The sequence below is a fragment of the Eptesicus fuscus genome, chromosome 2 (genome assembly GCF_027574615.1).
Source record: "Eptesicus fuscus isolate TK198812 chromosome 2, DD_ASM_mEF_20220401, whole genome shotgun sequence".
Lineage (NCBI taxonomy): Eukaryota > Metazoa > Chordata > Mammalia > Chiroptera > Vespertilionidae > Eptesicus > Eptesicus fuscus.
In genome coordinates, this window is record NC_072474.1 from 53533382 (window position 1) to 53549892 (window position 16511).

Consider the following 16511-nt stretch of genomic DNA (forward strand, 5'->3'; position numbering starts at 1 on the left):
GACTACTTCACAAATGGTTTTCTGTCTGGTTTATTACCTCCAGGGGAGGTATTAGTCAACAAATACAGAGTATCAGTTATGCAAGATGAATAAGTCCTACAAATCTTCAATGCCTACAGTTAACAGCAATGTACTGTATTCTAAAATTTGTTAATAGAGTAAATCTTATATCGAGTGTTATCATAAAATAAACAAAGAGGACATGAGGAAACTTTTGGAGGTGGTGGATATGTGTATGGCATAGATTATGGTGATGTTTCAGGTATATATTCATCTCCAAACTCTTCAAGTTGTATTCATTAAATATAAACAGTTTTTTGTATGCCCAGAAATAATGTTAGAAGATAAATGCTTGCCTTGAGATTTTTTTTTTAATGTTACTTTTAGTACTAAATAAAAAAATGGCCTAAGGAATAAAGTAAACAAGATATCCAAAGCCAGACCCAGACAACAAAGATTAGAAAAATCAATCTTAAGAGTTTATAAAGGAAAATACTTCTCATTAAAATTGTTATTTCCATCCCGAGTCCCCACAACCTTTTGCTGGCCTGGTCCATAAAGGAACAGAATGTTTTTCTCATTAAAGCAAGTGCCTTGGACTCGGTATATATTTTCTTCAAGGTTGGCAGTGTGGACCATCAGAAAATTAAACCTCTCCTGAATGGAAAAGCCAGGACTTCACCCTGAAACATAAGCCCTCCGGCTGAAATGCAGCCTTCTTCCCTTGTAAAAGTACTCAGATCCCGGTTGGTTGTAATCCTTTTGCCTTCAAAAGCCAGGCCAAAGTGCAGTAATACTATCCTGACTGAAAACAGAGGGAAGATGGCCCCATGTTTAATGTTCTCTAATCTGCTCTTTATCAGAATGTCTGAGGGTCTGGATTGTAACCATACACTGACATTAAAAAACAATCACCTTACCCCCAATATGTCAAAATGTTATCAGGAAGCCCCGCATCTGAGATCTGATATCTAACGGATTGCACAGAACGTCCTCTTTGTCCTGCCCTATCTGTTTCAGTAAAATGAAACCCTGTGTTTACTGACATTTCCTCTCAGAAAACATTCCTTTAAACGCAATATGTCCTTCTCCTACCAGCAGAGGGAGGCCTGACCCACTTCCTGAGCTCTGAGACTGCTCAATTAAGTCTTTCAGGGATTCGCCCGGAGGAATGTAAGTTTCATCCTGTTCCAACCCAATGCTGTACCGAGGTCTGGCTTCTTGTCTTTTATACCTAAAGATGCACAGAGGAACATCATTTTAGACACTGAGTTGCAATGATACAGGCAAAACATTGTAATCCTGGCAAGTTTTACTTCTGCAAATAAAAACAATGCAAGATTAAATGCTCGGTATTTATTACCCTCAATAATGAGTTTCAAAACACAAATTATAATTATTTTCCTAACTGATTCTTTAGAGTAAACTACATGTTTTTACTCAGTCTTAACCATCTACAATTCTTCTCTATTCCTTTTGATTATTTCCCAACAGGCCACGGTCTGTTAATGTTTCTGTATAGTTCCATTATATTCATTCCCTAAAGTCTTTCCCTATTTAAGGTCCGCCTAATTAATATAAATTTTTGCTGTGAAAAAGACATTATGGCTAACTCTCTCATGTAAGGTAATACAGAGACCAATAATACAGATAAGTAAGTATAAACTTTAAAAACTTTTTATCAATGGTTAGAAATAAATTTATTTGAATCCCATTTGCAGAATTGTATCATAAATGAGTATTATAAAAGGCAAGAGACATGAATTTAAAGGTCCTTGATATTACACAAACTACAAAATAAGTTTTTAGGTGCCTAAAAGATGAATTTGTAACCACCATACTTAGCTTTAATATAGTAACTAAAGTTATTGAATGTGATTATCTAAAATAATCTTTAAAAATATTTCAATACCAGGACGGTTGTTAACTCAGTAAATAAGTAATTATTAGAAAAATCTAAGTTCAACACGCTCATTTCTCTGCTTAGAATCAAACTCAGTAGCAACTAGTTCCTTAATTCCCTACCTGTCCTAATTTCCCTAAGCGTGAAGTTTATCTGGGTGATTTTGATATCTGAAGCACAAATGAGATAGGCATCTATTAATAGATTCATTAGGACAAATACTCATCAATAGTAACAATATTATCAATGAAATCTAAGATCTAATTAGGTTAAAGGAAGCTGGGGTGGGGGAGCCAAGGGTAGGATAGTAGGTTGACAAAGATATTATAATCTCAAAATTCTACCTCTACAAGTGGAAAACTTACCTGAAGTAACAGAATAAAATTATAAGGACCAACAGGAAACTACAGACAGTCACAGATATAAGTAAGGCTTTGTGGTGTACAGATCCGTCAACAAAATCTGAAATTACAAAGAAAGTAAATAGCACCATGATACAGAGAATATTTTCACCTAAAAATTAGGAAGCAACTCTTTCCTAAAAGTGCTTGCTAAGCTCCATATGCAAAATGTGAGAGGTACTTTTCATCTGCTAATTTATATATATACTAGTGACGTGGTGCACAAAATTCGTGCACATTAAAAGGGGATTAATTAGAGGAAATAATTTAATATTTCTCTTTGCCCTTTCTCTATAATAGAAGTGTCAGAGATGAAAGAAAATTAGTAAAATGTATATGAAAACCTTCCTCCTGTCAGAGTCTGGGGCATGCTGTGGGACCCAGAGTCAAGTCCCCGCCCACCCACATGCACCTCAAATCACGTGAGACCCAGACCCGGCCGCCCCATCCCCCATTGGGCTAGATCCAGACCCGGCCAGTCCCACCCTTGTCAAGCCCTGCTGGGCAGGGAGTGTAGCCTCAGGTCCCCTGGCCTGGCGCCAGGACGGGGGGCATGAACTGAGGTGTCTCAGTCCAGACCAGGGTGGGGGGCATGCCTTGAGGTCCTCCATCAAGCCCCGCCAGGTGGGGGGCAGAGCCTCAGGTCCCCTGTCAAGCCCTGCTGGGCAGAGGCGCGACCTGAGTTCCCTAGACCCAGCACTGGGGGTGCACCTTGAGATCCCGCGTCAAGCCCCGTTGGGTGGGGGGCATGGCCTGAGGTCCCCTGTCAAGCCTGGATGGGGGGCACAGCCTGAGGTCCCCTGTCAAGCCCTGCCAGGTGGGGGGCACATCCTGAGGTCCACTGTCAAGCCCCACGGGGGCAGGGGAGGGCGTAGCCTCAGGTCCCTGCTGATTGCTCATTAAGGCTCCTTAAGGGAACTTGGCCTCAGCTGTGGGTGCAGCCATCTTTGTGATGGAGTGATGGTCAATTTGCATATTCCCTCTTTATTATATAGGATCATTTATATTGTCCCATAAAATGTATACACACTTTTTTCTGGTAGCTCAATTGATGTTCCTTTCTTTTCAGATTTAACCCATTGGAATTAATAGTTATTCAAAGTGTGTATACATACTTTTGGGGGGCCACCATGTATATATATTCCAAATTAAATAATTTCAACTAGCATGAATCATCATTCATCTGGCACTTGGTTAAAGAGCATGCTGGAAGAAATGTGCTTGACATCCTATACAATAAAAGGGCAATATGCAAATCGACCAGATGGCAGAATGACTGGTTGCTATGACGTGCACTGACCACCAGGGGGGAGACGCTCAATGCAGGAGCTGCTCCCCCACCCCCCGGTGTTCAGTGCACTCTCACAGGGGAGAGCACTGCTCAGCCACAAGCCAGGCTGATGGCTGGCAAGCACAGGAGCCCGCCTCTGCAGCAGCGCTAAGGATACCTGGCACCGGCTTAGACCTCTTCCCCACAGGGAGCGGGCTTAAGCCATCAGTCAGAAATCCTCCAAGAGCTCCTGGACTGAGAAAGGGTGCAGGCCGGGCTGAGGGAACCCCTCCTCACCAAGTGCATGAATGTTGTGCACTGGACCTCTAGTCTATATCTATAATAATAAAAGAGTAATATGCTAATTAGACCAGACGTCTTCCAGACTTCCTTCCTGATGAAGCCAGGGCCCGAGGAAAGCCAACCTGTGTCCCGGGTGCCTGCTGGAGGCTGAAGGAGGGAAGCCTGGGTCCCGGATGCCAGAGGGAAGCCGGTGGGGAGGGAAGCCAGTGCCAGCAGCCGGGGGAAGAAAGGCCTACTCTTGCACGAATTTTCGTGCATCGGGCCTCTAGTCCTATATAATAAATAGGTAATATGCAAATTGACCGTCACTCCAACACATAAGATGGCCACCCCCATGTGGTCAAAGATTGCTGCCACAAGATGGCCAGCAGGGGAGGGCAGTTGGGGGTGACCAGGCCAGCATGGGAGGGTAGTTAGAGGCAACCAGGCTGGCAAGAGAGGGCAGTTAGGGGTGACTGGGCCAGCATCGGAGGGCAGTTGGGGGTGACCAGGCCTACAGGGGAGGGAGGTTGGGGGCAATTGGGCTGGTAGGGGAGCAGTTAGGCGTCGATCAGGCTGGCAGAAGAGTGGTTAGGGGGTGATCAGGCTGGCAGGCAGAAGCGGTTAGGGGCAATCAGGCAGATAGGCAGGCGAGCGGTTGGGAGCCAGCAGTCCTAGATTCTGAGAGGGATCCCAGATTGGAGAGGGTGCAGGCTGGGCTGAGGGACACACCCCCCATGCATGAATTTCATGCACCAGGCCTCTAGTATATATATAAAAGCCTAAACGACCATTACGACCGAAAGACCACAACGACTGGTTGCTATGACGCACACTGACCACCAGGGGACAGACGCTCAACACAGGAGCTGCCCCCTGGTGGTCAGTGTGCTCCCACAGCCAACCTCCCGCAGCCCCTCTCCCCGGCCAGCTGGCTCCCATGGGACGCCAATGCTAAACCATTCGTAGATGACCTGCTTCTGGTTAGGGGTTTCCTATGTAGCACAGCAGCTCCTTTGCTGCAATCTATTGAAAGTCAGCCCTCGACACAAGGGTTTTTCTCGCTCCCATCCTCTCGCTTCCCCGGGAAACAGCCATCCGCCATGGTGGTGGCGCAGTGACAAGAAAAGGGGGGGGGGGGGACCGCGTGGTGGTGGGGCACCTCTGGTGGCCTCCAGCGTCCGTTCCTTCTATGCTCGGCCCAGTGACCATCACCTCCTCTCCCAACCCTGCCGGGGCCTTCGGGCTATGGGCTGGGATGGGGAACCGGGGGCGGGTAGGGCAAATGTGGTCCCTTTCCCAGGGGGCCAAGGGCCAGCTCCCTCCTTGGAGCCAGCAGCCAACCTCCCCCTGTCCCTTCCCCCAGCCAGCAGGCCCCAATCAGCCTGGCCCCAATCGGCCAGGCCCCAATTGGTCCTGATCGCTGGCCAGGCCTAGGGGTCCCACCTGTGCATGAATTCGTGCACCGGGCTTCTAGTAAGATATAAATACAGCATATAAACAAATGTAATAAATGGATCAATGCCCCTAGAACATAATTAGGTAGTTCATCTTTATTTCAGATCCAGCTGATGGGTTTACAGGCTTTCCTTGTGTGGTTTCTGGAGTGCTGTATATCATGAATTTGTATTTAAAAATATATATATATTCATTGTACACAAAACATAGTCATCTTCTGATGGATACAAAGGAATAGAATTCCTCAAATGTTCCCAAATACAGTATATGTGCATGCACATCACTTTAAATAAAGATGTCCTTCAAGAAAACATACATGAACTTTTCATTAAAAGAATGGGTACGTTCTACTCAAAGGATTACTGTGTGATCCTTTTAAAGAGTAAATTATTAAATATTATTCATGTTGTTTTAACTCCAGTTCCTAACAAATTGGATTTACATACAGTGTGATTTTTCAAACATCACAGAAATAAGAATGACTTAAGACGACTTTATACAAATGCACATTAACTGACTTCAATCCCAGAGATTTTAATTCAAAGTATTTTTTAAATATTTTACTATAATTTTAAGTGATTTATATGCAGGTAATCTCAGGTACATATTTTGAGAAAATTGGCCTACAATCAGTTACACTTACATAGTAAGAATATTAGCACCATTCTTATTAAGGGCACCATATATCCTTGAGAGTGTGGTTACTGTTATTGAATTTTAAATGGTGTTTTGCAATTTATGACTTTGGTTACTACAGATAAATTTTTCAACTGTGCTGTATACCTTTAACTGTATGGCTACCTAAACACTTGGGCTGGGGACCACCCAATGCAACTTATTTTTCTCAATCAAAAGTATGATATTTTCCATGAAAAAAAATTACCACAAACTAAACAAAAATAAATTAAATTGCCATCACCTCACTGCTTAGGAAAATTACTACCAACATTTTATTTTATGTCTTTGCAGTATCATTTCAATGAACAAAAAAGTTCATGAACAAAATATTTCACAAAAAGTTATTATATACACCCACATACCTAGGAGCATTGTTCATAATAGCTAAAACATGGAAAAAAATCAGAGTGCCCCCTGACAGATGAATATATAAGAAAAAATGTGGTTAATAAATACCTGGAACATTATTTAGCCTTAAAAAGGAAGGAAATTGTGACATATGCTACAAGATGGATGAATCTTGAGGACATTATGCTAAGTGAAATAATCCTGTCAGAAAGATAAATAATGCATGATTCCACTATATGAGTTGCATAGGGTAGTCAAATTTATAAAGAGGAAAAGTAGAATGGTGGGCTGGGGAAAGGTGGAATTGGGAGAGTTAAGGTTTTTTTGCATGTAGAGTTTCAGTTTTACAAAATGAAAAGAGCTATGGAGATGAGTGGTGGTGATGGTTGGGCAACATTATGAAGGTATTGAATACACAGCTGTGCACTTAAAGTGGTTAAGATAGTAAGTTTTATGTTATGTATTTTGCCACAATTAGTTTACCAAAATTACTAGTTCAAAAGATATATATTTTGTCTTTTTATACAGATTGTCAAAATTTCCTAAAGAAAAGACTGCAACAGTTTCTATTTCCCCATCAATAGGAACATGTTTTAATCACTTTGAAATAAAGTCTTACAGAAAACCTGTAAGGATAAAGAATTCTAGTATGCCCTTCACAGAGATTTCCAATCTAAAAAATGTTTACCATATCCTATCTAATAAAAGAGTAATATGCAAATTGACCATCACTCCAACACACAAGATGGCTGCCCCCATGTGGTCAAAGATGGCCGCCCCCATGTGGTCAAAGATGGCTGCTCCCAAGTGGACAAAAGATGGCTACCCCCAAGTGGACAAAAGATGGCTGGTAGGGGAGAGCAGTTGTGGTCAATCAGGCCAGCAGGGGAGGGCAGTTGGGAGGGACCTAGGCCTGCAAGGGAGGGCAGTTGGGGACAATCAAGCCTGCAGGGGAGGGCAGTTAGGGGTGACCAGGCCAGCAGAGGAGGGCAAATGGGGGCAACCAGGCCTGCAGAGGAGGGCAGTTGGGGGTGATCAGGCCTGTAGGGGAGGGAAGTTTGGGGGGTCCAGGCCTGCAGGGGAGGGTAGTTGGGGGGGACAAGGCCTATAGGGGAGGGCAGTTGGGGGTGACCAGGCCTGCAGGGGAGGACAGTTAGGGGTGACCAGGCTGGCAAGGGAGGGAAGTTAGTGGTGACCGGGCCAGCAGGGGAGGGCAGTTGGGGGCGACCAGGCCTGCAGGGGAGGGCAGTTAGGGCAACCAGGCCTGCAGGGGAGGGAAGTTGGGGGCGACCAGGCCAGCAAGGGAGGGCAGTTAGGGGTGACCGGGCCAGCAGGGGAGGACAGTTGAGGGTGACCATGTTTGCAAGGGAGGACAGTTAGAAGCAACCAGGCTGGCACAGGAGGGCAGTCAGGGGCAATCGGGCTGGCAGGGGAGTAGTTAGGATGTGATCAGGCTGGCAGGCAGAAGCAGTTAGGGGCAATCAGGCAGGCAGGCAGGTGAGTGGTTGGGAGCCAGCAGTCCTGGATTGTGAGAGTCAGTTGGATCGGGCCTAAATGGGCAGTTGGACATCCCTTGAGGGGTGCCAGATTGGAGAGGGTGCAGGCTGGGCTGAGGGACAACGCCCCCCCCCACCATGCACGAGTTTCGTACACCGGGCCTCTAGTTTACTTTATAATTCTCCTGTTCCCTTAGTGTGTGTGTTTGTGCCTATCTCTATATATACAGTTATATGCTGCATAATGACATTTCAATCAATGACTTCATACATGACAGGTTATATCATCTTATCATATAATGAAACTTAAATTCCTATCATCTAGTGTCACTGTAGGTGTCCTAACAGTGTGGTGTAACAAATTACAATAGCCTATGTATGCAGTAGAGTACCATGCTGTACAGGGTTGTAGCCTAGGAACACAGACTATACCACAGACCTCGGTCTGCAGTAGGCTACACCATCTAGGTGTGTGTAAGTGCACTCTTTGATGCTCCCACAATGATGAAATCACCTAACGACTCATTTCTCAGAATGTATCCCCATCATTAAGTGATGCATGGCTGGATATACTTGCATTCGTGTGTATTTATTTATTTGCATGTGTTTACAATTTAAGAGTCATTTGAAGTTACAGACTTAACATACCTACCCATAAACACTTCTGAGTGCACTGCCTAAGAACAAGGGCATTGTCTCACCACATGATAATCTAATTACCAAAATTAGGAAACGAACATGAACATATAAGTTGAAAATCAAGCTTACTCTGAAACATTTCAGAGAGTTTAGATTACTTATAATAAATTAAAATCCACATATCTTTCTATGAATTTCTTTCCCTAATATTATAATGGTAATGTTACGATTTACTCATCAATCTGAAATATATGTTTAACAATTAGTTATGATCTATACTACCTGCCAAACATTACTGGAAATAGTCTGCATCTGAAAAGACTAAATGAGACACCATTAAAATGAGCAGTTTATGCTCAGCCAGTGTGGCTCAGTGGTTGAGCGTCAACCTATGAACCTGGAGGTCACAGTTAGATTCCTGGTCAAGGCAAATGCCTGGGTTGCAGGCTTGATCCCCAGCATGGGGTGGGTATACAGGAAGCAGTCGATCAATGATTCTCTCTCATCACTGATGTTTCTCTCTCTCCTCCTCTCCCTTTCTCTCTGAAATCAACAAATATATATATATATTAAAAATAAATAAATTAAATTAAATAAGCAGTTTTATATTAACAAATTCAGAAACACTGTCAATGGTCCAGAAAAAAATTTCAGAAACTTGACTCACTACAGCACATTTCCAAAAGGCCTTTAAGTAAGGCTTTAATATTAACAGAAATCAGATATAATTAGCACATGTATTAACTGAAAAGCGTTACCTAGGAAATCTTGAAAATAATTTGTGGGCTCTTAAAATTAAGTAGGCTAAGAATTTACACAATGAACTGTCTCCGTAAAATTTTTCTCTACTCCCACCTCCCTGAGGTGCCAGGCAAAGTTAACAATAAACACAAGGTGAGCACAATACCTCTGCCAGTAAGAGCCCAATTCACAATGTTTACATATGCAGGTGTGCAAATACCATGGTACATATACGTGCAAATACGATCTCTGGAAACTTGGCTTAAAATGCTTTTCCAATTTTAAGGATAACAAAAGCAAAAAAACCTGAAATTTGAAAAGAAAGCCAAAGAGAAGAATGCTGGATACTCAATTAAAACCAGAGGAGCTAACTACATAAGCATGAAGTATTATCAGTGTATGAATACAGAATACTTTCTCATTCAAGGGAAATAATTTTACTAAAACTTTCAGCCTCACTGCCTTTTATTTCCCATGTAAATGACCTGTAAGAACTCGTATCTATTGCTCATCTTATCAAATGTCTAATTTACGAGAGCAATGCGAGCAGAAGGGACCCAAGGGACTCTTTCCTTGCCATCCAGCGCTTTTCTAAGGCTAGCATTACCTTCCCGTTTGCCTTTCCTTTGCCCCAATAACTCTACCCCTGCAGCCTCATCTCTGCCTCCCTGTCTTCTGTCATGAACAGGTGATCCTTATCAATAAACCTTTGTTTCTGTTGGTCGTGCCGGTCATGTTTTAATCTGCCATTACCCGTGCTCAGAGCATTAACAATGTAAACATTCAAGTCACTGCCAGAGTGTTGGAAAGCGAACACGTCCAGATGCCTATCAGGAGAGGAACGGGGCCTGCAGTTCCCCAGGGCAGCAGATTTCGACCTGCACGGTCCCTCCAGCTGCTCAGGCAAGTGGAACGGAGAACTCTCCAGGGAAGTCTGGTTCACCCTGAGAGGCAAGAAGAATCACCAGTGGCCTCCTAACAGCATGCTGCCACTATTTGTCTCCTCTTCGATAATTAGCTGGACTGTCACAGCTTAAAATGACAGGACCGTTCTCATAAAGCCAGAAGATGGTTCAAATTGCAATAAGAATTTTAATAGGAAATGTAATAAATGTTCTGGTAACAAAGGAAGTTAAGACAGAATTTTTATATACAGATTAATTTTGTTCAATGAGAAATAAAAAGACTATTTCAAAAATCCTTTCAATACAGTGCTAACCGGAAATTCAAAAATAGGAGCTGAATATTTCAAAGAATGTTAGATTTACTCCCTGGCAAGGAATATAGCTCAGTATTGGTCTATATTGCTATGGCATAATATAGGTCTCAGGAGGAAAATTCTGCCCTTTGCATTCTAGACACTATCATATATTTGATCTATCTGTGTTGTGGAGATGATCCACTGGTTAAATACCTGTTACCTATGGAGTTCAATTTGTAATGGGTATATCTAAACTAACCAATAGCAATTTTTAAAAAAAATCTGTAAACTGCTCAGAATTTATTTTTTAATTGAGTAAAAAGAAATATAAGGTAAATTTTAACTTTGGAAATTCTATAATTTGCCTTAAAATACATGAAATTTACCATATTTCCTAACAGAATCTTATGTCTGATACATTTTTATGAAATAAATATGTAATATACACTGAGTGGCCAGATTATTATGATCTATGAATGCATAATAATCTGGCCACTCAGTGTGTGTGTGTGTGTGTGTGTGTGTGTGTGTGTGTGTGTATTAATGAAAGGCCCGGTGCATGAATTCATGCATGGGTGGGGTCCGGCCAGCCTGGCCAGGGCGAGGGGACATGGGCGGTTGGCCGGCCTGCCTGCTGGTCGAACTCCTGGTCGAGGGGACAATTTGCATATTAGCCTTTTATTATATAGGATATACACTGAGTGGCCAGATTATTATGCGTTCAGAGATCATAATAATCTGGCCACTCAGTGTATATGAGTAATTCCCATATTTAAAGAAATTTATGCCTATTTCAAATATATCAACTTTTATTTTGTAAAAGCCAAATTATTAGATCCCATTTAACTAAGCAAGGGCTTCTGTTCATTTCAACACCAGTCTTTCACTTCCTTAAGTGCTCACTTAAAACAATTAAATAAAAACAAGTGACTACAATGAGTAATTTGAGGGAGAGCTTGTCAAATTCTCCCACCTACATGCCATTTCAAGAGGAACCTTTACTCACAAAGTCTTGGTCCAACCATCTGAAGCTGAGTCAGGGCCTAAGCCATCTCCCCCAGCACCACTGCTTCTGCAGGCAGAGACCGGACACCAGCACCGCCACTGCTCCCTGCAGCCTCTCCATCAGCACAGACGTCTCTCCTTCCTCCTAGCACCAGCCCCAGTTTACTGGGCTTCCCAGATCACACCTTGTTGTTTACGATGAAGAGGCTGCATTGGACCTAACTGCCTTTTACATTTCCTCCTTTGGGAGAAAGATTGTTTTCCTAGGGTATTCTGCTTTGCTGGTGCTGAAACGGAATCAGCAAAGCAAAGGAGAATGAATATTCCTAAAAAAAATTTAGCTGCATTCTGGCCACTCCGCATCTTCTTTTTTTGAAACAAAAGATGACAAATAACATTTAAAGGATATAAATATACCTTGATAAGTACTGTTGAATGTGACTGTGAAAGAGTCTGAGAAAACTCTGGACAGGTAGAAAAGGTTTCCTATGCATTTGTTTGTAATAAGGACAAATTACTTGTAAGTGTTCACCCCTACACTCAGTACGTCTCTGACCTCTCATATCAGAAGCCTGTTATGTGTAGCATCTAGTAACACAGATGTTTTGCCATAAGGTTAATCACTTAACTTTTTTTGGAAGAGTAATTATTAAAGAACAACAACGACAAAAAAATGGTGAGGTGGTTTTCTTCCCTCTATTCTTCTAATAACATAGTCTTTGTTTTTATAGTGACTTGACATATAGATTGATAATAAATCTATAATAACATACATTAATCTACTAGGCAGTGCCTAGTACAGGGCTTCCCAGGATGTGGTCTCTGGAACTCCTCAGAAATGCATATTATTGGGGCGCACTCAGACCTACTACTAGTAAATCAGGAACTAGGTGGGGGCCAGTAATCTGCATTTTAACAAGCCCACCACATGATTCTGATGCACTTAAAAATTTGAAAGCTGGTGGCCTAGTACACTAGTGGGACTTACTAAACGTTAAATTAGAGGGAAGAAGAGGAGAGAGGAGGAGGGAGGGAGAGAGAGTATAAGAACACACACAGGACGTGCAAGAAGCAGATCCAGCAACCTCTAACACTAGATTCTAAAAATAGTAATTCATGCATGTCTGAGAGTTTCTGCCTAAGGCAAATATAACAGAAAGATTACTTTGAAAGTAATCATATTGATTGTTTGTCCATTGTTATGTGAAATGGCTTACCACTGTTTACTTGGAGTTTTCTGATTCACATGGGGAAAAGCATTTTTTTTTTTTTTTTTAGAATGTCACTCAGAGCTTTCTACAGAATATCAGTGAGATGACACACTGGCCCACATCCTCTCTCCACCACCTGCTCTAGCTGAGTAAACTTCCCACAGTATCTAATCTCAGGACTCCTCAGCTTTCCTGTCTGTGAAATAGGAATAATAATAACAGTGCCTTCGTCTTTGGGTTGTTATGAGGGTGAAATGAGTTAGTATATGCCAAGTACTTAAAAAAGAGCCATAACAAGTATGCATTCCACTCACATAAGCAATTATCACGATTATTATGATAATGTCTACTGTCCTTAGGCCAGAAAATTGGCCTGAGCTCTGAGCTTCAGAGGGCCCTGCCCTGGCTCTCTCCAACCGCGCCCCTTCCCATGTGGCAGTGGATCTGCAGGACCCAGAGGATGTGTCCACCCTGAACTTGGCCCACGCGGCTCTCCATTGACACCACTGGCCAAAGCCCAGAAGTCTGGAATCTCCTGTCGAACAGGCCTCATGCCTGGGTTTGTGTCTAGGAATTGTGAGGCCCTCTTCTTTACTCCTGTGCCCCTGAGGGTGGACCAAGGAGATGGTGAGTGTGCCTCCAGTCTGAGGGGTGGCCAAGGGTGTCTGGAGCAAGACATGTGAGTGGAGTATAAGCCAGACGGCTGGAGGGTTCCAGCGTAAGTGCCTGATAATGAAGCTTTTTGATCACTAAGGCATCCACTCAAAGACATCCATCTCAAATAACCATATTGCCAGCTGTAAGACACAGCTACTAGGAAAACAAAGAGATTAGAAACCAGACCACAATACCCATGAAGTTTCCTTTCAGAAAGCCCTGGATAACCTAGACAACTGACCACTCCAGTAACCCTGCTTTTTCTTATCTGCACCCTAATCTAATTATCGCTCTTTTGCTTTAAATTCACCAACAGTGAGTCTACGAAACCCAAGGCACCACGCACTCAATCCAACAAAAGCAGAACCCCAGGTCCAAGCTCTCTCGCTCTCTCTCTCTCCCGCACCCCCCCACCCCCATGACCTTGTGTGGCCCTCAGGCATACCCTATACCCTCCAGAACCTGTGAATAATAAATCTTTTTTTTTTTCTTCAAAGCTCCCCGATGGTTGTTGCTGAGGTGAGTCTTATAATCATCATAAGAACCATAAGGTCCAGTCCAGCCACAACACTGACTCCAGCGGGGAAATGTCTGTGGGGAGGGCTCGGGCATTCCAGCCGATAGCATCGCTATCCATAGGCTGAGACCAACACAACACAGGTGTCCACGTGCATGCCTGAGAGGCACCTCAGTGCAGGAGAAAAACGAAAATGGGGATCCCCACCGCTCACTCCCATGTTGGAGAGAATGCCTCAGTAATTCCAGCATTCTAAACGCCGACCTGATGTTTTCCATCATCATCATGAACCTGTATTTGTTAAGTTAATCTAATGCATTTCATTTACCAGTCTTCTATATTGGTTTATAAGTTTTAAACATGTAGGTAAATGATATGGGGACCTACACTTATATTACTACCCCAGCCCCACAAGTTAGGGATAGTCCTAAGTATTTAAAAAAAAATAGTAAAAATTAAAACTATCAAAAGAAGGTGGCTTTATAACTCTTTAATATCATCCCTGTTCTTTATGTGGGTTTTATACCAACCACATATACACATATCTCCAATATGAATTATGAAAAATAGTATAAATGTAGCTGTTTCAAAATGGAGTTGGAGCTGCCATCCAAGAGGAACTGGCTTGCAAGTCTTACTCCTCAAATCTTTGGAATGTTAAAAATGAACAAAATAACCTTTTGGGCCTTAAAGCAGGACTATATTCCAAATAACTGTTTGCAAAAGTAACAAAGAGCAGATATGAAAATTAAAGACACTCATTAGAATTTGCATCACTATGTTAGTTTATCTGCATCTACAGAAATTCCTTCCTTCTATTCATGTTATTGTTCTCCTTCCCTTTCTCATAAGAATCCCTTGCCTTCCCCTCCTAAGCAAAACACAATTTGGATTTCTGCCTGAATAAATGCTTCCTGAATAGCTATTCTTTTGAATCTCAAATGCTTGTTGCTTTTCACCTTGGCCTTTTACTTTTAGGTTAACATATCATATATATGGCTAAGCGACCATCCTACCAGCCGGTAGGTATGACACGCACTGACCACCAGGGGGCAGACGCTCAACACAGGAGCTGCCAAGCTGCAGTGACTTGGCAGTGGTGGTTCTCAGGTGATGCACCCTGAAACCAGAGAGGAGGGAGCCCGATTCCGGGGTACATCACCTGAGAACTGCCCTCTCATAATCCGGGACCCCTTGGGGGATGTCAGAGAGCCAGTTTCAGCCTGATCCCTGCAGGCCAGGCCAAGGGACCCCACCTGCCGGAGGGACCCTGCTCACTCTGCAGATGCCCTTCGAGCCATGGCACTACCCCAGCTGCAGTGGCTGCAGGAGGTTGGTTCCAGGGCGTGTCCAGCCAGTCTCACCCAGTTCCACCCCCAGCCACCTTCTAATTAATTTCCTTTCAATGTGCAAGAGTCCGTGCACCGGGGCACTAGTGTAAACATAATCCAATATGGCTGCAACTCTAATGTTCCTGACCAAGGCATTACTGATATCCAGTAAAGATATATAGTACATATCCAATAAAAATGTATATGGTGGAAGCAAAAAAAACAAAAACAAAAAACCCTTAGTATATGGTATAACTATGTAAAAAATGCCAGTGCTTTCAGATCACAGTCTGCACTGACTTTTACTGGATACCAAAAGTGAGTGTGACAAAGGTGTGAGGTACAGTCCACCGAGAGCTTGCCTAGGCACTACCTGGGATCCTCAGCATTTAAAGCAGTAAACCCTAATGCCACTAAACTCCACCCAAGCAGACACTTCACATAATCCTCAGTATAATCCACCTGCATCCTCTTCCCAGTGCCCTGAACCAAGGATGTGTCTTCTCAATGCTGCTGCCCTTCTTTTCAAACCTTTTCACTTAGTTCTCTAAATATTTATCCCACTATTTTTTAAAGTCCCTACATCCTCCATGTTCTCAGAGAATATGCCTTCACCTCCCTGGTCCTAACTAGAATCTGGCGCCTTCACCTCCCTGGTCCTAACTAGAATCTGGCTCCATCTACAGGACAACACATGCACTGCAGTCCTTTCAGCCTCTGAAAGAAAGAGTGACTTTTTCTAAACCCTATTGTTACTTCTAGGATACCAGTACATCACTTCCACTTGCACATTAGAAACCTTTCCTCCTTGACAAAGATATTCTAAAATCTATCATTTCTACCTTCCTTTCCAGCCGCTCTTCCCTCTCCTTTCTCCCTCCCTACTAATCCATAAGCCCATATACTAGTGCTATTATTCAAAATGTTGTCCACAGACCACCTACTTTTTGAAACTGATTCACAAATAAATAACTATGGAAACTAAAGGTAAACATTTAGAATTTTACTACAATTTGACATCAGTGAACTTCTCTGTAAACTTCTTAGTCTTTTTCTAGCAAAATTGTTGCCCAAACTTTTTTTAAAATATATTTTTATTGATTTCAAAGAAGAAGGGAGAGGGAGAGAAAGATAGAAACATCAACGATGAGAGAGAATCATTGATTGGCTGCCTCCTGCATGCCCCCAACCAGGAATCGAGCCCAAAACCCTGGCATGTGCCCTTGACCAGAATCGAACCTAGGACCCTTCAGTCCATAGTCCCATGCTCTATCCACTGAACCAAACCAGCTAAGGCTTGTTGCCCAAACTTTAATGTGTATATAAACAACTTGGGGAATCTTGTTTAAAAATGTGAGTTTAGTTAGTCTGGG

At 42.9% G+C, this 16511-nt stretch overlaps 1 protein-coding gene across 2 annotated transcripts in view; it reads right to left on the reverse strand.

The window, feature by feature from the left end:
- The window catches only part of BMPR1B (bone morphogenetic protein receptor type 1B), a 386959-nt gene that overhangs the window by 33254 nt on the left and 337194 nt on the right, over positions 1 to 16511 (reverse strand). For both annotated transcript variants that reach the window (XM_054727293.1, XM_054727286.1), the window contains exons 7-8: positions 2269 to 2365; positions 1096 to 1234 (exon numbers count right to left, since the gene is read on the reverse strand). In XM_054727293.1, coding sequence (XP_054583268.1) covers positions 1096 to 1234; positions 2269 to 2365 — 236 coding nt within the window. The remainder of the gene's footprint in view (positions 1 to 1095; positions 1235 to 2268; positions 2366 to 16511) is intronic.